The sequence below is a fragment of the Haliaeetus leucocephalus genome, unplaced genomic scaffold, assembly GCF_000737465.1.
Source record: "Haliaeetus leucocephalus isolate CR32 unplaced genomic scaffold, Haliaeetus_leucocephalus-4.0 Scaffold317, whole genome shotgun sequence".
Lineage (NCBI taxonomy): Eukaryota > Metazoa > Chordata > Aves > Accipitriformes > Accipitridae > Haliaeetus > Haliaeetus leucocephalus.
Window position 1 is genome coordinate 1,658,279 of NW_010972753.1, and position 23,826 is coordinate 1,682,104.

At 38.3% G+C, this 23,826-nt stretch overlaps 1 protein-coding gene across 1 annotated transcript in view; it reads left to right on the plus strand.

The window, feature by feature from the left end:
* CNKSR2 (connector enhancer of kinase suppressor of Ras 2) overlaps positions 1 to 23,826 on the plus strand; it is a 177,758-nt gene that overhangs the window by 32,288 nt on the left and 121,644 nt on the right. Inside the window, exons 5-6 of the mRNA XM_010571380.1 lie at positions 8,334 to 8,375; positions 19,522 to 19,641. Of these exons, the coding sequence (XP_010569682.1) occupies positions 8,334 to 8,375; positions 19,522 to 19,641 (162 nt within the window). The remainder of the gene's footprint in view (positions 1 to 8,333; positions 8,376 to 19,521; positions 19,642 to 23,826) is intronic.

The window sequence follows — 23,826 nt, forward strand, 5'->3', positions numbered from 1 at the left end:
AGCATGAAAAAGTGTAGGGTCAATCTTTATTTCAGGAATGTAATGTGAGGTACGTGTGTGTGTTTGCTTAAATCCATTAAAAATACATTAAGAATTTCAGATGATCCAATATGAAACATTCAAGTCATAGCTGAGCCTGAAATGCCATCCACCTGAATATCATTACTTTTTCTCAAGTTTGATTAATTTTATTTCTTCTTTTGACAGAGTAACCACTTAGGCACTTTATGAAACATGAAATGTTTTGCTGCAATTGTGTTTTATAAACCAGAATTCTTTTTCATGAGAGTACTAGAGGAAGAGCAGAAGTGAAAAATTAGGAAGTTATTTACCTCTAAATGGTCTTGGAAGTGACATTGAAAACTGAAGAACTGCACAGCACACCATGCTACAAACTATTTTGCGTGTCAGTAATAAAAGATTTAGTTTTGAACGCGTGATGCTTATTTTTCTGAATTACAGGTGTGGAAAAAAGGGTGTTTTGACTTTGTTTTTTTTCTCCTTTGGATGGAACATTTTTACCTCATTTCTAAGCTCTCTTCTGTTGATAGTTTCAGTGGATTTTATTTTTACTTGCTGAGAATGTTTCTGCATAGAAAAATCACCCTAAGAGCTGAAATTCAATTTAGACCATGTAAGCACTTAGATTCTAGCAGGATATGTGAGCAAGTATCAGTGTGATTTTAGTCGGTGCTAAAATGCTTGCTATGGTTTCTGACCTAATGGTATAGCAGCTCACTTTAGAAACGGTGTAGCAGGAAGAAGTGTTACTCTCTATATGCAAATTAAGAACTGATATGTGACCAGATCCCAAAGGAAAGCAAGATGATGTCTTTTGCAGAAAGGAGGGTAGAAATAATTGGAAATGGAAAATGACTTTGGAAAGATAGAAGAAAAGAGCTTAGTGTACACATTGCATCTCTCTTAATCCAGTGAGCAATTTTTCCCAGTAGTTGCTTGATCTGAGTGATCTGTGTAAGTTGTATTAAATTTTTACATGAAGTATTCTGTTACTATGGTGATAGGTGCCACTCCATGCAGATTGTTTAAATAAAATTAAGGCAATTCTTTGTACTCAGTAAGATGGGTAATTGCTATTAGTTTGTACACAAGGGTTATGAACTTAGAGAATTGCAGGTTCATTAAATATTCAGGGAAAGGCTCTAGACTTTTAGAAGCATCTGTGTAGGTTGCATAGGAAATGTCCTTTTATGTAGCGTTTATTTAATAGCTTGCATTATATTTTTCACAATAGAGATTTTTTTCCTCTTCCCTTAGCATCTTAAATGGCATGTGCTCACCATTCCGTTTTCTCCCATCTCCGTTGGTTCTTACGCATGTTTCCAATGGGGGAGGACAGAGTGGGTTGCTACAGAAAGAGATGAGCTCTGGCTTCAGTGCGGAGGGCAGGGAATAATAATAGAGTGAGGATGCCATAGACCCAGTGGCAAGAAACTGCAGGGATTGAATAATTGTAGCATAAGTGGGAAAGAAAGAAAATATTTCTGAACGGCAGTGGGAAGAAAATCGACAGGATTTGTGTGGGAAGCGAAGAGGAGTTGAAAATGGCACCCAGGTTGTGAGCTTGTAGGACATAAGGTGGTGGAGTTGTTGACAGAGATAGGGAAAGAAGTGGGGAGCAGGGAGGGTTTGGGAAGAAACGTGATTACAGCTTTTCAGCATACTGCGTTAGGGCTGGTGGCAAATATCCAGAAGGAGATTCTGAGCTGCGAATGTGAACAGAAGGGACGAGAGATCTGTGACTCATCCGCACAGAGATGATAATTAAAGCAGCATGATTTTAGGAGGCTGCTGAGCAATAAGGGAAGAGGTTGCAGAAGAGGGGAGAGTTGCGGATAGAGCTTCCTGGGACCGTGGCAGTCGGCAGGAGGGGGAACAGCCATGGCAGGGAGACTCTTTTGGAGCGGCTCAGTGGGAAGAAAGTCAGGGAAAGCACATAGTTTGGGACATCCACTTAGAAATACAGTATAGTTTTCTAACAATGGCTGTGTAATTTTAAAAATTCATTTTGTATGGCAGCAGCCAAGGATTACCTATGCAAGCACTGGGTGGTTGCACAGCTTAAGACCTTGCTTGTGCATTTTAGGCAGTGAGACAGGAAAAAGGTATTTCCTCTTCCCCTCTCTTTCTTCCAAACATTGTAATTGTCAGTGTCCCCAAGGCCCGCACCTTTTGTGTCCAAAGTCCTGCTACACCTCCTAAAATCTAAGATGTGGTAAAGCACCTCCAGAAACCTCTGCCTGTGTCATGCTCTTAATTCTTTGCCTGTTGCCAGAGGAGAACGTTACCTGCTTGCCAGCTTCTGTAGCTTTGGGGGTATTTGGGAGTTTTCTGTTTCTTGTTTTTGTGAAAGGAGGTTGGAGGGGAGGGGGTTGAACAGAGCTGTATATCTGCCAATTTGTATTTTATTATCCTAGTAATTACCCAGACATACCTGCAAATCAGAGTCTGAGCAGAGTTCCCTAATATCCTTCAGTTTTCTAATCGTAATGCTCTATAGAACACAGCATTTTGCCATAGCCAATATTATATTGATCAGGTTCATTTTTTCAAAGCTGTCGTTGTTTAATCCTGCCATCAGCTGTATTAGATGCATTTTCTGTGCATTTTCAAGTAGTGAAAGGCTAAATTAACTCAACCTAAGCTACGCTTGTACCTGTTTGGAAAATATGTACCACTGTCTTGGTCCAAGAAAAGCTATGAAGGGCAATAATAAATAAAGGTACTATGAAAGCTATAAAACTTTTGCCACCTTCATGCATTGGCAAAGCTTTAGACTTTGTCATCATTGTTGTTGAGAACTTTTGCGAGAACCTTCAGTGACAATTCCAGCAAACCTCAGTCTTGTGGCTGTCTTGCCATAGCTGAATTGGGCAGAATTCAAACCAGATGAACCTTTCTAGAGCCAATGGCATAAATTCCCTGGAGCTAGTGACACTTGAACAGGCTCAGAGTGGGCTCCTTGAAGCCAGAACAACTTATTTTGATGGTGCGATGCTGAGGCTGAAGGGACTGGGAGTTATGATCTGAGCATTCTCAAGTTAATGATTTTTTTTTATTGTTGCTAAGTAGCAAGACCGACAGACCATCCATTTGACATATACTGGTATTAAAGGATTCAGTTACAGTTTTAATCAATTTGAAAAGCAAAGGGATTTAAAGGATGGCTTGGCTTAATTCCAACCAATGGCTACATTGCTCAAGAGAGATTTTTATGCCAAAGGTTTGGCAATGCATGAGAGTCTGAACCCTCTTTTAGCAGTCATGTAATTCATTATTTTTGTTACAAATAGAGAACTGGAGTTACATAGTTTAGAACATTTTGCGTGACTTCAAAATAATGGTGACAGCAATTCTATCAGACATCTGTTTTTAAGCAGTACATAAAATCTAGCTGTTGCTCTCTTAAAACTAGACATGGAAGACGTGTGGGATTGCTTATGAAAGATGCATTTTCCAGGCAATTTCACTACCACTTTTAAAACTGTGTTCCTACATTTTTATCAGCAAAATACTGGTAAAAACAGTGCAATATACACACACACAGATGTAAATTGCCTTCATGTAAATTCAGTTGGACTGCAGAGGAAAACAAATGAAAAAACCAGTGAAGAAGCTGCACCAGATGCAGCTTGGAAGCTGCCTGGAGAACCAGCGCTCTCGTGGCAAGCTCTTGTTCTTTGCAAGTTGCACCAGTGGGCTCCAAGTCTGTAGCACCACACAGCCTGCTTTTGAGCAATGCTACTGTCGTATGAATTCACAAAGGACATTTTTGGGCTGACATGTTACCTGAGAATCAGGAGATCTGGTTTTTGTTCCTGACAATGGTGTAACCTGCCTCTGTGTCAGTTTTGCCTAGGAAATTTCCTTGCCTTGGAGGAAAAAATAAATTAGGCTGACTAAATATACATGAGTAACTAAGGCGTTCTGCTGAACAAGAAAATCAGTGAAAGAATTCCATGCTCTCTTTTGAGCACTCTGATCTGAGGATTACTGGAAATGCTGAAATGTTGCTGCTTTGTTGCTGAAAGACCTAATAAACATATTTCTGCAATTCTCCCTTTTTGTATCCCTTAACTATTTGTATGTATATATTGTATTTTCTGAGCTAGCGTAACTTTATTCTGAAGTTAAGTCACGGAGCTGACTGGAACTTCAGGTTGCCAAGAAGAGCGCAGCGCAGAAGCTGCCTAGAATATGTGGCAAAACCAGGAATAATAATGGTAGTAGTGGTAATGATGGTACGTTTCAAGATTACAGCCTGCAAGTACCCTGAGAGGAGGAGTGTTTAACAAGTAATTGCAATAGGTAATTTGACAGGTTGCTGACTCGGACTTGTAAACTAGATCGTATATGTGCAAAAATAGAAGTGTTTTCTGCTGAATATTATCCCATAGTTATAGTACTGGAGAACTGCATGAACGTTTTTTCCCTGTGGGATATGTGAGCAGTAGGATAAGTTGGCAGGTCTTCTAGATCTCAGTACTTCACATTTTGAGTTGAGATTTAATCAACTCGGCTGCAAAGAAAAGGACTAAAGAATAAGGAAAGTGCTGGTGTAATTAGGTGACCCCATTCTGTGACATACTAAGACAAATGTTTAAAAAGAAGGCGATAATAGTGAGGGGAGAAGAAAAAAATGGAAAAATAAAGCATCAAAAACATTGCTTTTGGAAAATAAAACCCACAAATATTTGTATTCTGTATAGGTTGTCTCCCATGTGAATTGTTCTAGCAATGTCTGGGGCAGGGTGGGGTGAGATGTATACATTTTGCAGCATTGTCACCAGTCAGTGGGTTTAATTTAAATGTCTTCAGTAGTTATGACATCATGATAGGATCTTTGCAGTTAAAACTTGTAATTTTTGCAGAAATAATGCAGATTTGTGGTTATGAAGGTCAGAAGTTCTGAAAGAAATATAAGTGATGCCTCTCAGTTGCAGTGTAGCACAGGACTTGCTAGTCTTAAAAATAGGTTTCAAAATTATACTGGGATTGAAAGTGCAGAAAAATCCTCTCCCTGATTGTTGTGGTTTTTTCTTGCTGCTCTTATCTTCCTCCCTTACTACGTTTTTGTTGTTGTTGTTCTTTGTCTTCCAGTTTTGGACCTCATGTTTCCCTTTTTTTAGGATCTTAGCCTAGTTCCAGCTGTCTCCACAAAGGTCACTTTTGCCATTTTTGATGCCTCAGGCGGAGCTGGAAAGAGTGACCATGAAAATCTGTTATTAGTAATTAAGTTGTTCCACCATAATCCCCTTCTATGTCTCTTTCTTTGCTGATGACGCTGTCCCATTTTTTTTCTCTGAAACTGTTAATGGCCAATATTTGACTACATCTTCAGGGAGTATAAATTAACACAGAACTGCTTTTGTTGCTTTAGTAGCAATCTGCATTATTAATCTTTTAGAAAATAATGCACATTTAGAAGATAACCTTATGCTGTTTCAGCTGAAGTTTTGTTTGGTTGGTTAGATGACAATCTTGCAGGCTAGCTTTAGTTATAGTTTGTCAGTGAATCTATGTGTGAAGTTCAGAGAATAAACAGGTAAAAGTATAATATTGCCTCCTTGCTCTATCCATGTATTTCAGTTCAGGGGTAATCACAGTATTGTTTCACTAAGTGAATAGCAAATTTTTAGCTTGTGTAGGAGTAAAGCTTGGTTGCAGATTTTCTGTGTGTTCCTGCTTTTCTACAATAGAAAAAAGTTCATGTTAAATCTGTTTCTTACCTTAATTGCAATGTTTTGATACTGTGGTTAAACAGATATTTAAGAAGATCTTTCAGGAGTAAGATAGGGGCTTGTAGTCTAGGTATGGAAGGAAGAGATATTCTCCAGCTGTGGGTGGTATGCTATTAAGAATACAAATTCATTTCTAATTGCATAGTTAGCGACTCTTTTTATAGTTCTCAAGTGCTTTAAGCTCTTTTAGTTGAAATGAAATGGGTATGAAAAAGCAATAATTGTAAATGGTAAAGGCCCCCAGTAATGAGCATTCAGCTTATCATTCTACCTAAGGGATGTTTGAAGAGGATGGGCACTGTTATCCTCAGCACTTGCTTAAAGAGAAAGCACAAAGCAGTGGAGTGACTTTAAAAGTCTAAGGGGAAATAAACTGTTCACTCTGAAAGAAAGTGACATACACGTTTTGCTCTTGGGATCATTCAGAAGCAGTCTCGGGCCTCATCTCTCGGGGTGGCTGCAGGAAGTTAAAACGAGCTTGCTGCAATGCAGGGATCAGCTTGGTGACCTTTTCCAGATTTCTTTGAATCCTAGACTTCAGGGCTGCTCTCGGCAATGCCGGCATGGATCTTTGCATTCCTGCACATTTCCCTGAATTCATGTTTGAATTGTGTTTAGTTGGAGTCATTCGTGTATGGATAAAGTATATTTGGGAATTGTTTTTTTACATAAGCATTGTGTTCACTCTCCTCCAGTTTTTCTGTCTTTTATGATTTACTGATCTGTTAATTTTTCTCTTGCCTGAATATGAAGATGTAGCACCAACAACCAGCTGTCTGTTATGTGATGAACTCATTTAGCAATTCCTCTTCCCAGACCCTGGATTTGTGGGGAACTGTGTGTTGAGGAGGGGATTTAAGGGTAAGGCCACCTGCCCCTATACATAGACCGGATGCCTGAGAAGTTTTCCACTTGCTTTACTGTCTTTTGTAGATTCAGAAATACTTTATTTTTTTATATATACTCTTCGTTTGTCAGACGTAAGCATATTTCTTTAGCTTCCTTCATGATTGTGTGGAAGAGTTTCAGTTCAAGGATGTAGCAATGTTTCTCTGATATTCACTGATTTCTTGGTTGTAATAAATGTCTACAGCATTTAAGAACCCAGAATCCTTCTTCCCTTAGTAGTCAGACTTCTCAAACAATATCCTCTTTAAGCTGAATGTTTAAACTTATAGTAAACTCTTCCTATTACCAGTGAAATAATTATGTCTGATTAAAAGCACTTTTTTCTTCAATATAAATGTTGCAATCCCTTCCTGCTATTTTTGCAAAATGATTCATAAGAAACCATGCAGAACATAGATGTATCCAGACTGAAAATGTTACATGCCCTCCCACATATAATGATGAAATATGTGTTTTGCTACTAAGATTGCAAATACTTCATTGATGTCTGCATATAATTAAACGTGTTAGATTTTCTTTCCGGCTGCACTTACTGGCAAATGTTTCCTGAATGCCAACAGCTGTTATTAGGAAAACACTCCCTGATCAACCTGCTGCTTCTGCATAGGTTGCTTTATAAAAAGCTTAAGAACACATTGGTTTTTCTTGCCTGAGTAACACTGGAAGTGTTTCATGGATTAAAAGTTCATTTTTTTAAAACAGTTGCATATAACAAAGTTGTTTTTCTAATAGGATAAACTGATTTAAAAATGAGACTTAAAACATGAAAACTTAGTCACATTTTTCATGTGAGTTATTAGGTAGGATATAAAGCATCCGTTCTAGACAGAGCTTGCACTAATTACCATAAAGCCACAGCATCTGATGAACCTAGAAAAGAGTGGTTCTTTCACCAATGTTGGTTGTATTTCCTGTGCTTTCTGCCTTACTAATTCCATTTCTCCATACCCACTGAGATTTTGGCCTGCCAGAAAAACTTTCACAGCCCTCAGCCTCCCATCTGTTAGTCTTGCTTATAGAAACTGCCTCACGTGCTACGTAAGGTGACAACGACGTGCCTGCAGTTCCCAGCAGGCTGTATGCAATAAGACGGTCCAACGCAAGTCTCCTGTGTGTCTTGTATTCCACGTTTGTCTTCCCTCCCATTACATGGAGTGTTATAAACAACCAGTGGTTCCCTTTTCTCTTCTTCCTCCTCCCGGGGTTTTCCTCCTCTTCTTCGGCAGGGTGTGCAAACAAGTCAGCTCAGCTCAGCTTAGTCTTCTTTCTCAGTTACTTAAGGCTATTGCTGGTACCTCTGTTTTTCAGTGTTACTGCTAGAAGCGGGTCATTTTCGTCCATGGCCAGGGACTGGTGGTTGGAGCCACTTGCCTGGCATACGTGTGGCTAGCTGCTGTGTGCCAAAAGGATGTAAAGTGGAGGAAGGTCGTTATCTGTCTCAAGGAAGGAAGGAAGGAACAAGAACTGGTGAAACATTTACCAGTATTTCCTTTCTGTGGTGGCTTCTCACTTTGGTTACATGAACCTTTCCATTCTGTTTGAGGCTCTGAAATCTTTTGTTTCATTCTAAAGACTTGTCAATGCAGTTTAATTCTTTTTAAGGATAAATCTAGGTGAATGATTGCATCAATTAAACCTGCCTTTTCTGCTTTACTTTTTCAGGATTGCACAGTATATGAAACAGAGAATAAAATTCTTCATGTGGTGAGTAGTGCTTGGATTTCTATTAATAAATATATTTCTATAGACTACATAGAATTATAGAGCTGTGTTTTGTGCTTTTTCTATGCAGTGATAATGAGCTAGTCTGGGTGCGCGTGAGTGAATGCGTGGAAATACTTGTGAATAGGTGATGATGTTATGGAAGCTGAACTTGGCATATGAGAAGCCAGGAACTTTGCAAGGGCTCATGTTTGTCTGGCTCAGGCCTGTCTGTTACTTGTAAGCCATGGTCAGAAGAATGATTTTGAAAAATGGTTAGTGGTTTGGTGGTTTTTTTTTTTTTTTTTTTTTTGAAAGAGCTGGTTGCTAGGCTTCTATGAAATCATATATGTTTATGTTAGCGATATAGCTTTATTCCTCATAGGAACATGGAGCTAGTCCAGTGGTAGGAAAATTAATGCAATTCTTTCCTTTTGAATTCTCAGCACAGATACAATGGTCTGTTCCCAGAATCTGTGGTGCTATCGATAATAAATAAAGTAGATGAAAGTTATCAGGGCATCAGAACACAGGAAGAGTTTGAAAGGCTGGTACTTTGGTGGATGGCAAGTCAAAAGCTTGAGTAAACTTTGTCTGAAAATTGCACCCAGGTTTTAGATATTAAATTGCATTTCACGTTGTGGCTGTAGTTTAGTGACTATTAAGTTAGTACTTGTTTCTAAAAGTTAGATACAAAGATATTCTTCCGAAGAGCGAGTAATGAATTGGTTTAATTTATTCACTGTATTTCACATTTAGGTAGGTTTTGATATCTTACTGTTCTTATTATCGGAGCTTAAGCAAGAAAATACTGCATTTCTTTATTTTAAAAGGTGAGCTTCCTGGTAAATTTTGCTATACTTTTTTTTTCTTTTTTTTTTTTTTTTTTTTTTTCCAGTGCTCCCATATCAAATGCTCGGAAAGTTGAATTCTATAAGCTTTTGATGCTTTTATTTCACAGTGATGTGGAATAAAATGTCTCCTTGTATTTTTAAGTTTCACTGACATTTTTCCCCTGTGGGACACAAAGAATTAACAATTTTAGTGAGGCTGACATCATCATCTTTCTAGGCTGATCTCTGCAAGTTTAAGTAATGAAGTTCTTAATTGCATAATCTTGGCAAAAGTTGAAGTGCTGTAAGTTTGAAGTCATTATATATAGCCTGGTTTTCAATACATGCTTGTTTTCTGCTGTAAGAGCCAAGAGTTCTGACATGTGCTATATACAGTATATATCTTTAACAAATTAGCAAAAAGGATTGTAAAGGGAGCTGGCAGTGTTTAGAGCTGATGAAGCATCAATTAATATAGTCTTCAACAGAAAATTTTGAGGAAACCGAGAAGGATTCGTTTAAGATATGTGAGTGCGCAAATTTGAGACCGGTTTCAAAAGTTATATTATCTTACATCATTCAGACTTACATAGGCTTATTTCTTTAATCCCTAGTAACTTGATTGTGGTGCCAGGTGGACATATATATTATTGTGGCGAGCTTAATTAGCTTCTACACTTAGTGCTCAAGCTTGCAAGGTAACATGAACAGAGTATTAAACATTTTACTGAAGCCTAGGATTAAAAACAACTGTATGTAGCACACCTAACTTGAACAATTTCTAACCATGTTGCATTTCAGTTGATAGATGTGATTTCATGGGGCAAAAGCTAACTAAAAGCAATCGAGGAAAGAAATAAATCTGTGATTGAATAATTAAAAGATGGGATTTGAAATCATATTTTGAATATGAAAGGGAGTATTTTACATGTGCAACTGCAAATGTTGATGATAGACTTGGAATTGAAAGCAGTCACAGTTCCCTCTAACCCCTCTCCCTGGAAGACTGAAAAATGTGTTGTGGCTTCAGCCCATTAGACAATCTGGGGAGGAGCAATCTAACAGGTAGATTTGAAAAAGAGGGGAAAAGCCTATTGATGTCAAATCTTGAGAGAGTGCATGGTATTTTTATGCCAGTGTCAAAGAAGAGAGGACGTTAGATACCTTACGAGTTAACAATATTTGAATGCACGAGTACAAACTAGATAAAAGATGTTCTAGAGAGGCATTAAGAATTTAAATCTCCTCTTACAGACTGTGCATCCAGTAAATTTTGAGGTGAATGATAAAGGAAGGTTCTCTCTATAAAAAAATAGTAGTAAATTTTGGTAAAGGTGTAGAAAGAATCTTGCCTGAGAAATGCTGAGAGAACTAGGAGAGACTGGGAAGAGAGGACATGTACACAGATATTATAGAGAGAGAAAGTAAATTTTCTCTTCTTAAATTTAAAGACCAAGCTATTGCAAGTCCATTTTCTGAGTACATTTCCCATCTGCAAACTGTGCAACCACTTGGAGGTAACAGAAGCGGTGTCTTGCCAGCTTCACATCCAGCTGCCTTTGAATCACATCAGATACCAACATATAGCTGTGTTCGCTGGGATGGCTTGGAGAGGAAATCGAATTCAAAACCGTGGGCTCACCCCGTATGATTTCACATACCACTTTCTCTTCATGACACAAGGAAACAAGGTTCCTCACAAAAGTGAAAGGCAATGACTTACAACTAATTAGCAATTCATGCAATTAGCCTAAGGAAATCCTTGTTGCAAGGTATTGTTCCCACTAGGGATTGAAGTCAAATTTTAAGAGATCCTTCTTACATAAGTAAAAAAGAACTTACAGCTACGGAAGTGAAAATAGATTAAATGACACTTACGTACTCTTATTCTTCAGGACACCAAGACATTTACCGCCTTAGGAGCAGATCGTTAGATCCAAGTAGCTAATTTTTGTCCGCATTACCTATTGGTGGTCCTGGTTTAGTCCCGGTTGAACCTGTGTTCTGGGTTGAACATCTCCATCGTTCACGCGGCTCAAAGTGTTACTTCGGACTCGCGTGCGGTGGTTCAGGGGCTGGAGCTCTGTGGGCACACATCTGGGGGGATGCTGCCCCATTCCCCCGGAGCAAGCCTACTTCGTGCCAAATCGGGGGGCAAGAGGGTGCGTGGGCACAGGCGGGGGATGTGAGACCACTCTGCAGCTCCTGAAGGGCGTACACGGAGAGCTCCAAGGTGACCCGTCACTGGGTCTTCACGCTTTCCTCCAACGCGCGGTGGAGTAGGCAATATCCCTCACCAAAGGCAAGGTCCTCAATTAAATCACCGATTGGTTTGCTTTAATTCGGCAGGGCCAAAAAACAGTTAATGTGCTCATATTCTAATGGCAGTAATTTCTTTTGAAAAGCAAATGAATGCCCTCTTTCTTTCAGAGATGGCAGTGTGGGTGTTCATGTGGAGAGACTGCTGAATCACCGTGTCCATAGCTAGTGTGTTTTAACGGCAATAAACTTATTCAGATGTTAGCTTTTTAGATATCACTGATATGTTTAAGAAATGCTATTCTGTGGAGACAGAAATGTATAGCTTCAGCTTATATTCAAGAAAGAAATATTTAAATATTTGTTTACTCCAAGCAATTTGAGTTTCAAGTGCTATATAAAAGCATTTTGATTGTCACTCACAATATTAGGTTAAGTAGTAAACTAATCTGTGTTATTCAACTAAATGCATAAAGTGTATCTAAAGGAAAAAGGTCTTATGGAAAATTGATGAACTTTTAAGAAGAAATTACCTACTTCAACTTGTTTATTTCTTCTAAATGGAGTTGCAAAGCGTGTCTGGGAAAAAAAAGTCTCTTCTGTAATTTTCTGCCCTAGAATTGCAGGTGTGTTGAAACAATTATTTTAAAGACTATCTTTCTTAATTTTATTTTTTTTGCCCTGTGAATTTGTTCACAGAAACATTTGGTTTCTGTAGAATAAGCAGCATAAACCCACAGGAATAATGGGCTGGGTTTTGCTCATTAAAATGTTGATGGTTCTGAAGTATTCATGAATGTAGAACAACACTTCATATTTCTGCCACTTCATTTCTCGATACGTTTTTGCCAGGTTACCTTTTGCTCACTAAGTGATGTAATAAATAAATATTTCTATAATAATAATTGTAAACATTTGTTAATATAAACTGGAAGTAAGTACCACCAGAAAATAATACCAACAGAAGTAAATGGCAATAGCAAATATTAACTTAAGAACAACATGTTTTAAAATACAGTGGGCCTAAATATGAAAGAATAAGCCATAGGTGTGGTGCTCGCTTCAAAATTGGAAATTAGTATGCTCTTGCTAGTTTATATTTAGAATCTTTATATTGATTTAACTTGAGATGATAAAACATATGGAAAACTGGTCAGCTTAAAAAGGTATCAGTTCTGCTTATTTGGGGAGTTATAAGTTAATCGTTGTCAAAGTCTGAATGGAGCTTTAAAATCTTTGAAGAATAATTCATTGATTCCATCCAGCTGTTCAAGGCTGTATATGATGGAAATATCTAGTTCAGATTAATCCATGTGAAGCAGTAAAGTATTAAGTGAGAGCAAAGCAAGAAGGGCTAATTATAGAAAGTAGAAGCTGGGCTCCAGTCAGATTAATAAGTTTTAACTGCATTTTCTTTTTAGTTTAATTCTATGATAATGTTTTCCTAAGGAATTTCACTTTCTTAAAATTACGCTGCTTTCCTGCAAAAAAATACAGTTTTATTGAATTGGAAAACCATAGAAAGTAGAACTGCAGAGTGAAGTTACTCTTCAGAAGTTTTTGAAAAACAAATGAGCTATTTAAATTAAAAAAGAGTTTCTAAATTGAAAAAGGAAAGAACGAGTAGTGGATCAGAATGTTCTCTCTTTCTAAGAGCCTTGCAGAAACCACAGTGATGATAATTCATCCCTGCCCACTATATTTGAATATTTGTGTTACAGAACTATAATCGACTAAAAAAGCATTGTCAAAGGTATCATTTTTATAGTCTTATTAAAGAAAAAAAAAAGAAAAAGTAACCACCTTCTTCCCTTCAGGAGTCTATACCTTGCAAATTGGGCCCAGCAAACTTTACTCCAATAGAAGCCTCTCTTTCTGCATCCAAAATAAGATTTAGTTCACTCTTTAAACTTCACGTATATACAAATGGAAGTCCAGGCCCGGTTGGTTCTGAGATTGCTGGAGTTACTGATGTACTGCCTACAGTAACAAATGTTTTGGACTAAAATTAATTGGTTAATAATTATTTGGTTTGGCTTAAGCTAACTAGTAAGACTTCACCCTGAATGCTCATGTAGCAAGTTGCTTTGTCTTGGTCAGTTGAGCTTTTTTTTTTTTTTTTTTTTTTTTTTTTTTTTTTTTTTTTTGCAAACAGATTAAACTTAACATTGCCAAGACATCTCATCCCTCATTCAGATGACGTATGAGAGAGAGTTGATGGGGAGGCTGGTGCTTTTCTTGCCCTCAGCCCTGGGAGTGTGTTTAAGCCAGGACGCTTCAGTACTGCAAATACTCGGCAAGATAGAGCTAAGCTTGGTCACTAGCCTGGGTAAAATTAAGGACAGGAGCAAACCAAGCCTGTCTGCGTGACCAGAAATGCTTGGTGACCCTGGAGCTGCCGGAATTGAACAGAGAACAGATGAGCAGTTTGAGGAAAGGGCACAGCTTGTGTCGTCCTCCGAAGCTGTAGCCGTGTCCCTGCCTGCTTCCAGCCTGCTGCAGCAGACAGACCTTTTCCCAGCACGGACTGAAGTAGCCACAGAGAATCAGAACAGACACAGATCTAATCTAGTCACCCTTAGGTCCTCATCCCCCTGGCTGAAAGAAGGAGCGACTGTGGAAAATCTGTTAGATATTGATAGACTACAGTCCAAAAATACAGGTAGAAACTAAGTATTTTTCATCCTTCATGCTCTGGGGCATAAACTAGTTGCCTACTGAGTGAAAGAAAATGTTTCCCCTTGAATTTCTACCAAACAATGAGATGCTGTGCAGTGATATTTTTCATCCTCCTCTGAATCATTTGGCTTTGCACATAAAGACTGTGGTGCGGCTTCAATCTGCAATTATAAGTTTGTCACTGAATAGAGAGGAGAATTTATTACTAAAGTGCAGCGATGAGTTCTGCAAGAGAGAACTGAAGTCATCGCTGTAAGGCTTATAGAGAGAACAGGGACTGTGTGATAAAAGGCGGGAATGTAATCATCTGTTGATTTCTTTCAATTAATCTTTTGTAACTTGCTTTTTTTTTTGGCCTGGCCAAATCCTTTTCCTTTGTTCAGATACCTTGCACGCTGAAAGCTGAGTGCAGCTTGAGAAAGGCCGAGCATTTTTAGTGCCTGCTGATTTTTGTAGGAGCAATTGGATGCTCATCTTCCTGTGTGTCCTACTGTAGCTAGTACTGCATTGCAGCAGGGAATCAACAGTTACAAAAGATAAAGGATCTTGATCTCGTTAACAATGTTTTCATGAACAGAAATTTAGTTTTACAAAGTAACAAAAGGTAACTACCATTTGAGAGAAAAGGTGAGTTGTACTGTCATCTGATTTTATTGAAGCTAAAACACGTCTATGATACAGCTGGTGCTGAATAGTTGTGCTGAAAAATAATGTGTTCATAAATTGTTAGGAACAAAATGAGTAGCAAAAGTGCACTGTTTGTATGCTTTTCTTCCACTCAAATTAATTGAGTAGCCTACATGCAAAATATTGTGTCAGCCCATTACTTTCCATCGAACAAAATAATAATTTTAAAACTTTTTATAAATAAATAGTAATAAAAATGCAATAATAGCCCCCCTGTATTTCTCGCACCTACATAATTTGTCAAATTGGCTTTGCATCTGCCAAGGTGAAAGCTCCAGTGATGTCTGAGGAGCTTACGGAAAACTCAGTCAAGCTGGAAGTGAAGTAACATCGACCATAACTGGGTTTAGGCAGGGTTGTTGCTTGAATGAGTATGGAATGAACCTAACGGGCCACAGTGTGACCTGTTTAGGAGGAGGAGCATAGAGAAGTCAAAGATGGTTTACGTGGGAACTTTCTAAATACAATAGCAAGTTGCCTCTGTTAAATTAAGTTTTTCCCTCTGCCATGTGGCAGCATCTTTGCCATGGAAGGTCCTGATCCACTGAATAGGTCCAAGGTCTTTTTCCATAAAGAGGCCTAATGGGGAGGAAGCATGCTCCTGGTGAAAAGGCTGTTTTGTCTGTATGCTCATTTATGCTGATTGGTATATTAAAAAGCCTTGGCCAATGAAGTCGACAGCAGTAATCTGGGCAGGAACTGGACAGTAACTACATTCAGAGCCACTGGTTAAACTGTTGTAAACCGACATGGCTGTACCCTATGGATGTGTTCCAGAGCCATCCAAGCTCCCTTGTGTTCCTGGGGCTGAATTTCCCTCCTCTTCCTCCTCCTCCCATCCTCCACAGACACACTCACACACAGAAAAAACCCAAACATCCACAAACCATGAATGAGATGTTTCTGAGAGTAAAAGCAAGGAAAAATGCATGATTTTGCCTGTGTCAGCCTCTGGACGTGTTTCCAGTGGGAGCCGTGTACCCTCTCTGCGGTGGGGAGAGGCTGCCTGCTGTGTTCGAGTGAGCCCCTCGCTCTCCTGGCTGTGGGCAAGCGCAGAGTTCATGAAAATGTGCCTTTCACACAAGCCCAATAGACACTTGATCGTACTTACAGTCCAACCCTTTAACCAAGGAGTATTTAACCAAAATTATTTAAATGTATAATAGTTAAGGGAAGCTTCTAAGTTTCCGTAAGTATTCTAACAGAAGCAGGCTTCTTATACTTTCAGAAGAAAACTGAAGGAGTTGTCAGCAGCTGAAAGTTTTGGATGGTTGGGCAGAATCCAGGCCCATCTTCTAAAACAATTGCTTTTTCTTACCAAAGTCTTGAAATTATGCTGGAACAGGAAAACTGAACTAAAATGCATAGTATTCTGAAACTAGATTAGGACTTTAATTAAAAACAAATTAGCTAGTCATTCCTTGGAAGTCCAAGCTATGTGAATATGCCGGTTTGCTATGCAATAGCAGTGAGTGTTAAATTCAAACTCCTCCTACAGCAAACATCCTTTCCCCTGCAGAGTTCTCATAAGCAAAGCAAAACATGTTTTAATGAAGTGAGTTTGCTGGACAGAACTACTCCATAATTACTAAGCAGACGATATTGTGATTAGGTTTCATTATCCGGAGTGACTGTTTCTTGAGAAACTCTCATTATGGGTGCAGTTAGTTCATGGCATGTTGTCTTACTGAATCACTCAGGTCCGCTAGCGCTCTAATAGAAGAAAAAGAGCTAATTCTGTTGGTCAGAAACTGAGAGAAATATTTCAAGAGCTTTTGTTTTCACTTTTCTGTACCTTCTGATTTCTTTTGCTGGTTCCAGTCACCTCTGATACTAATATATGGTAATAAACCTGATAACATTTAATGGAGCTTTAAAAGTTCTTTGTCTTCAACTTTTGTCTTTGCCCTGGAGACATCTCGGTGCTCATGAAGTGGAAAAGATTTTGTAATAACACAGCAGAGTTTTGCCCCTAAATACCATTTTTCTAGGAAGACAGTTATGTATGCATCCCCGCATGCTGAATGAGTGTTTATGTTTTGGAAAGGTCATTGAATTTGAAGCCTTAATCTGAAAGAGCATCCTCTAATCGTAGGATCTTCTCTAGGGACTCTGCTGCCGCTCATTTATTGTGCTTAGAATGGGCACGTTAACGTGCTGTTGGATGGCAGTATGAATATCTAAGATGGAAAGAAAGCTGCAAGACCCAAGAGACAATAATCTTTTAGAAATGCATAGAAGCATATGGCAGGTTTTTTTATTGTAGTAACTTGGTGATTTTGGCATCCTGTATTCCCAGAGCTCCTCCTGGGGAATATTCACACCACTTTGTTTCAGGATTACCACCAATATAACCAGGCTGGAATGCTGATCTCCATAGGCTTAGCGTATAGACTGTCTGTTCCCCTCTCACGGAGAGACAGAGGGAGAGCGGCTGCTCCAGGGAGCTATTTAATGCATCTCAGCTTGGGCTTCTGTTCCATGCCACCTCCTGGACTTGCCTCACTCCTCCCTTTTCCCCATCATCTGTCAAGGCAGCTGAGGACTTTTTTTAATGAGGAGCCATGTCTGTGACCTTGAAATGGCATACCTCGTGTTAGGTGGTAGGAAAACTCCTTTTCTGTGTGTTTTGGCATCTCTCTGCAATGCAACAGAAAAAATCATACATTAATTCATTGTAAATAGAAATTTCTCTGAAACTGCTAAGGACCCCATAAATATAGAATTTTTAGAAGAGATTAATAGGAAGAATAGGTGGGTGAATACAAGTCTAAAGATACATGAAAAATTCAGTTTTCATCACCAGAGAATGATTTATAATGTAGGTCTCTTCACTTTGCATGTGAAGAGCTGAGTGTTCTGTAATTTTCTAACAGTAATTTTTCAGTAATTGTCAGTGCAGTTACAAGAGAGGTGAAAATATGAATAACAAGCCAGCATTGTATTAAATATCCCAATCAAACAGGAAATCTAAGCTTTCATTTTTATTATGGAATTTTATATCATTTTTACCTTTTAAAAATGTCAGCTCAAAGCAATGTTCTTGTATCCAAAAAGCCATAAAAAAACCCAATTTTGCAATAAAGTTCACTTTTTCACTTTTTTACTTCTTCCTATTTCAGGTAAAGCACAAAACATTCTTAACCCCATTTTATATATTTCTTGGCTTCCTTTTTTCAGTAATGATTCTGCATCATGAAATACAGATAAAGCAGAAGGGGTGGGGTGTGTGTCTATGCTTAAAGGTAATCCTATCTCTGGAAGAAAGTCATGTTGGTAATAAAAATTTTGTTACATTTTACATTTGATTCTGATTTGTTTATTCTGAAACGTTATTGTTCAATAAAATAAGGCATCTATGTACAAACCTAAACTTCTAACTGTTTGTAAATAATTTAAAGATGAGAAGATCCCAATGTAATGGTCTGTAACAGGATTGAGCTTTTGCTGTCACTGGATATTTTTTTTTTTTTTTGCTTTTATCACTTAAGTTTTTTTACTTTCCTTTTTACATAAGATATTTGTAGTTTGGCATTTGGAATCAGAGCGGTGATTTGGCAAGGTGGTTATATCCAGTTTTATATTATTTTTCCATAGCATTGTTGTAGAAATTTTTTACTTTAAGAAGTATGCTTTGCAATCTTGGAAGAGTGGTTGGTGCAGCAGTCATGTGCAGTTGTATTTCAGTCATTTGAGGAGACTGGTTAGCTTTCATCTTTTGAATTTAAGAGCAGTTAAGCTGGTTCTTAATTGGTTTTGGAGGTTCCCACACTTTTGGGACCAGAAGAATGTCCTAATCCCTGAATTTGCTGACAAAACACACGTTTGGAAACCTGAACTGAGAAATCAGTTTTAGTTGCTGAAAGGAGACTTCACAGAAAACATTGAAACTCTCAAAAATCACTTGCTGAGAGAGAATGATAGGAAAAAATTACAGCTTCCCTGCTTCTGAGAAGAGGGTGTTCAGGGAGTGAGAGATGAGGAGATACACAGTACCCGTTTGACAGTCTCAGCCTTTTTGGAAGCTTTTTTATTTCTGTCTTGATGTGAAGAGGCTGCCAAGGATAACAGGTTTAAGAATTAGCCCGCCGTGAAGCAGTTATTTATTGTAATCTTCATGCCTGCAATAGTAAATCATGCTTGGCAGCAGTAGAACATGAGAAACTCAGTCCAAAGTCAATTAGCATGTTTTATTAGTATAGGATAAACTTTAGAGTTAATGGGAGTTACCCATCATCGTTAAGAGTCCGATTTTCATCTGTGCCGAACATCTGCACATTCAATGGAAATTAGTGAGGTTTGGGGATGCTTAATGGGGGCAGAGAGGGGTTGGAGCTCACCACGTGCTCCCTGTGCCCGAGCGCTGCTCCGGGCAGGGCACCTAACCCTGGGGGTGCAGGGGAGCACCTCCTCCCGCCCCTCTGTCTCTCTACGTGGATGCAAAGGCATTTGCTTCTTCCTTGCTCTGACACCGTGTCAGTTCGGGGTCATCACAGAAAACGGATTTTGGATTGTGCTGCTGACTGAGGCCTTTTTCCCCTCCTCCTTCATTCCCTCTGCCTTGTAGATTCAGCAATGTGATTTAATATGTACTTTAAAAATGCAATGGTTTAAATTGTAAGTTGATATACAAATAGTTAGCAATGGTATGCTTATTGTGATGTTTCTTTTTTTTTTTTTTCCTTTCCTAGTGTAAAACTCTCTCTGGCGTCTGTGATCACATTATCTCACTCTCTTCTGATCCGCTGGTTTCCCAGTCTGCCCACCTTGAAGTGATCCAGCTTACAAACATCAAGCCAAGTGAAGGGCTGGTAAGAAGTACGCAGTTAATCAAACCCGTCATCCAGGATGAGAAAGTGATTTTTTTTTTTTTTTTAAATAAGTTTTGTATATAGAAAGCAATGGGACGTTTTTAGCCTTTTCTATTTTAAAGTCTGAAAATAGTTTGATTTCTCATGCTAGTTTGGTTTCTTATGTGGCTGGGCCAACAGGGAAGTATTTTGTAAGGCTGACCGATGTACACGAAGAGTTTAGTGAACAGGGAGAAATAAGCGAGAAGTTCTTGCCATTTATACCATCTTCTGAAAAATGGTTCAGGTTGTTCTAGGATCTTGAAGTCTGAAGGGATTTAAATTACTAAGATCAACTCAACCAAGAAGTTTGCGTGGGCTTATGCACAAAACCTGTCAAATTCTGGAATATGCTTCATAGTATCTCTGGGATATAAAGCTATTTTCTAAGTTATTCAAGGGCTCTATAGCACTGCTGAGAAGTAGCTTATTGAATTTTATTGCAAGAACCCTGCATGCTTGATCAGGTCCTTGTAAAGGCTCAGTGCAGCCATCCAGTGTTTGTTGTTCAAGAGCTGACCGTTGATCTTTTGTTTAGTCAAGTATCCAACACCCACTGCATGAAAAAAACCAACACTGATAACAATTACAGCTGTACGACTACACATCACTAGTAATATCTTTTCCCACAATCCCTGGAGGTAGTGAAAGGTGATCAGAATACAGTTAACCATTTTTTGCCTAATGAAATAGCTTTTGCAACTTCTGCCCAAGTTTATTCTCATTCCATTCTCTTGAATAAGAAGGACGACTGCTGTACTCTTTGCAGCAGGTTGTTGAAGTTGTTTGAATGGTGTAGTTTTGGAGAGTATTTTGGTTTGTGGGTTGGTTGTTGTTGGGGTTTGGGGTTTGGTTTGGTTTTTTGACAAATTTGGTATGCCAAGGTATTTAGAGCAATTATACACTAAATTAATTTTCCATTCTTTTGGAAAATCACAATTAAAATATGAGAAAACCCCCAAACATTTGGATGAGTAAATATTGTCCCATCCTTTTTTTTAGTCTGCTGTTTATTTTCCTTCCTACACTGGCTTTCTTTTTTTATCTCTGAATCCTTTTCAAACTAGTCCTCCGGGATTTCAACTTTTCATGGATTCTCTTCTCCCTCTCTTTCTCCTGTAATTTTAACTCTTCCACCAGCTTGCTACAGTCAACCTTCTGAAATCCTATCTTCTATTGTAATGAAAAAATCTTCTTCCCCTTTCTCTAGATCACCTTTTTTGGAGTTCTGTCCATTTTTATCTGAACTTTTATTTCTTTTCCTTTCTGTCTTGTGACTGTTGGGTTTTTTTCCTCATTTAAGTCTTTGTGTAGGGTTAATCCCCAGTGACGGAAAAATGTTGAGTGGTATTTTTGTAAATAAGAATGTATTTCATGGGTCTGTTCCTGCTGGGTAGCTGATGAGGTAGAGAATCTCTTCCCCCTCTGTGCCTCTGTTCTGCACCCTGTGTCTGTCTTGTGTGTTTAAACTGGAAGCTCTTGAGGCAGGGCTTTTTCCTTTTAATATGTGTTTGTGAACCAACTGAACAGGGTCTTGATGCTGACTGAGGACTACCGTGTCATTGTCATAAAAATAATTATATGTATTTTTAAAAAATGGAAGGTACCAACTGTGCAGTATAGAAGCCTTAGAAGGATACAATGCTATTCTGATATGGTTATATTTTTTCCCCTTCATCCTTGCCTGTATGCCACTATTTTGTTGTCTCTGTATTGTGCTGTCTCGTCTAGATTGTGAGCTCTCCAGAGCAGGAACCAAGGACGATATATTTGCGCCAGAAGGGTGAATATCATACCTTTCAGTTTGTTACACTGCCAATCTTACTAACAGATCATCTTTGTCAGGTTGCTCTTGGTGCTTTATATGAAAGATTTGCTTTTGGGTTTGTTGGGCTTTTGTTTGGTTGGTTTGTTTTTAAACTAATATCTTTCAATTAAGACACAGTGAATGTGTATCAGTACCTCCCCATTGAGTGCTATGTGTGTCAGTTTAAGAATTGATGGTAGAGCTTGGAGTTGTGAATATCCTCTGCACATCAGGAGCACTTGAATGAATGTGAAGCTCGATAACTTCTGGACCTTCTCCCAGGATTTGTGGAACGATGGAGGTGGAAAAATGGATTATTGTCAACTTTCTTCTCGATTTTTGACCCACATGACAGTTCTGTGCTGGTTCTACTGACCACTAAATAAAATATTCTATAAAGATGGAAAGACTTCAAGCAGAAAGAAAAGGACAAGGATGGCTGCTAACTGGGAAGATTTTTTTTTGTCAGCTAGAATAAACAAAATATATAACATGTCTCAAATTTAATATCTAAGAAGCTAAAGTAGATCAGGGAGAGAAAAAGGGAAGGAGAAGAGAAGAAAATAAAAAGTTTGAAAAACAATGCTATTTCCCTAAACTTTATATATATATATATATGATGGAATTGAGAAAATGGTTGGCATTTTTACAACTTAAAACCGATTGGAGCACTATCAGGATGTTTTAATCAGCACAAACAGTTCCTTCACTATGTTTGATCTTTTCTTGTGGAAACGTAAGTATCAGTCAGAAGTAAATGTAAGTTGTCAGACTAATACCTTAATGCAGAAAGAACAGGTAAATGTGTTGCAGGGTTTATAACATCTTATAGATATTAAAACTAGCTAACACCTATCAGAAAAACAGACTAAATAACCTGGCAAGCAGAAAATGTTGTTAAGGTGTGATGTGGGGAAACTCTTGTGTACTGGGTAAAGCAATGTTATGGGTGGATTTTGGTATGGCTTTTTTTTTTTGCCTTTTTTTTTTTCCCTCTATCCCTGGTCTGTTGCCCAGATGGGGTTATGTGACTGGCTGCATACATGTGTTCTCCAGTGGGTACTGCTGTGGGAAGAGATACAGCCTGCAGTGGCTGTGAAGTAAGGATGCAAAGGGAGTTGTCAGGGTAGAAAATGATTTTAAAAGCCCTAAAATGGATTAATGTGGTCAGCTTTGCAATCACCAGCATGGTCCCGTGTGTAATCACTTTTTTTTTCTTTCTTTTGAGGACTTGGAAGTTGTTTCATCTGTATCAGTAAGCAGAATTCAATTTTGTGTGTTTTTATACTACTGATGTTCTAGAAAGAGACAAAACTGACTAGCTTAGGTGGTATCTTTTGCCAGGAAACAGATTTAAAAATATTACTGCTTGACTGAAAACAGTGAGTGTATTTAGCAAAGAAGCAGAATACTGTATACCTTTTGCTGGACAAAAAGCAGGCAACCAAGTTTTCCTTGGGAAGTTTTTCTTCAGTAGTCCCTTTCTATTTTGTCTTTATTTCTAATATAGAACAGAATATTGGAGAACTGTGGCAAGGGTTAATCTTGAATTTCAATTTTTTCCTGTTCTTATTATCATTTTAATCCTAGTCAGTTCAGGTACTGTGATTATTCATCTAGCTTGCTAGATTCAGAAATGCAAAGGTGAATTCACCAGAACATGAGACTGATTATTCTGGGTTCTTCTTTGCCTGCTGAAGCAAACACAAAATGAGCCTGTCATGTAAAAAATGACTTGTGAAATACAAGTTGTAGATACAGCAGGGTGTGGCAGCTGATTAAAGGTGCACTGCTGACTCCCTGGCTAGAAAGTATTTTCCAGGAATCTGGTTCCTAATATTTCTCCTGTGTTACTTGGTTTAATATACTGGAGGAGCTAGGAAAAAATTATGAACAGGGCTCTGAGAACTGTTTAGGGTTAAAGAAGCACGTGCAGCTTTGTGGGACTCCATTAAGGTGGTGTCACAGTGAAAGAGTGAAAATTCAATTAAGTGTATGATAAAATGGAGTTAGTATCTTCTTTTCTTTTCCATCCAGCATGGCATAAAATATGTTAAAAGTACATCGGATTCTGTTTTCATTCTTTAAAAAAAAAGGAAAAGAAAGAAAAAATACACAAGGTCTCCTTTTTAATCCTTAACTGAATAATAGTTCAAACCAAAATAAAATGTAATGATTGGTTTGAAATTAGACTTCTACCCATAACTGATCAGGAAAATCTCTGATGCAATTAAGTATGAGTTACCCAATCTTTAATCTAGGCATACATTTGTTCTTGATTACTAGGGTGGTTACCTTATGGTTATTTTAATCATGTTAACTGAATTATCATTCCTTTT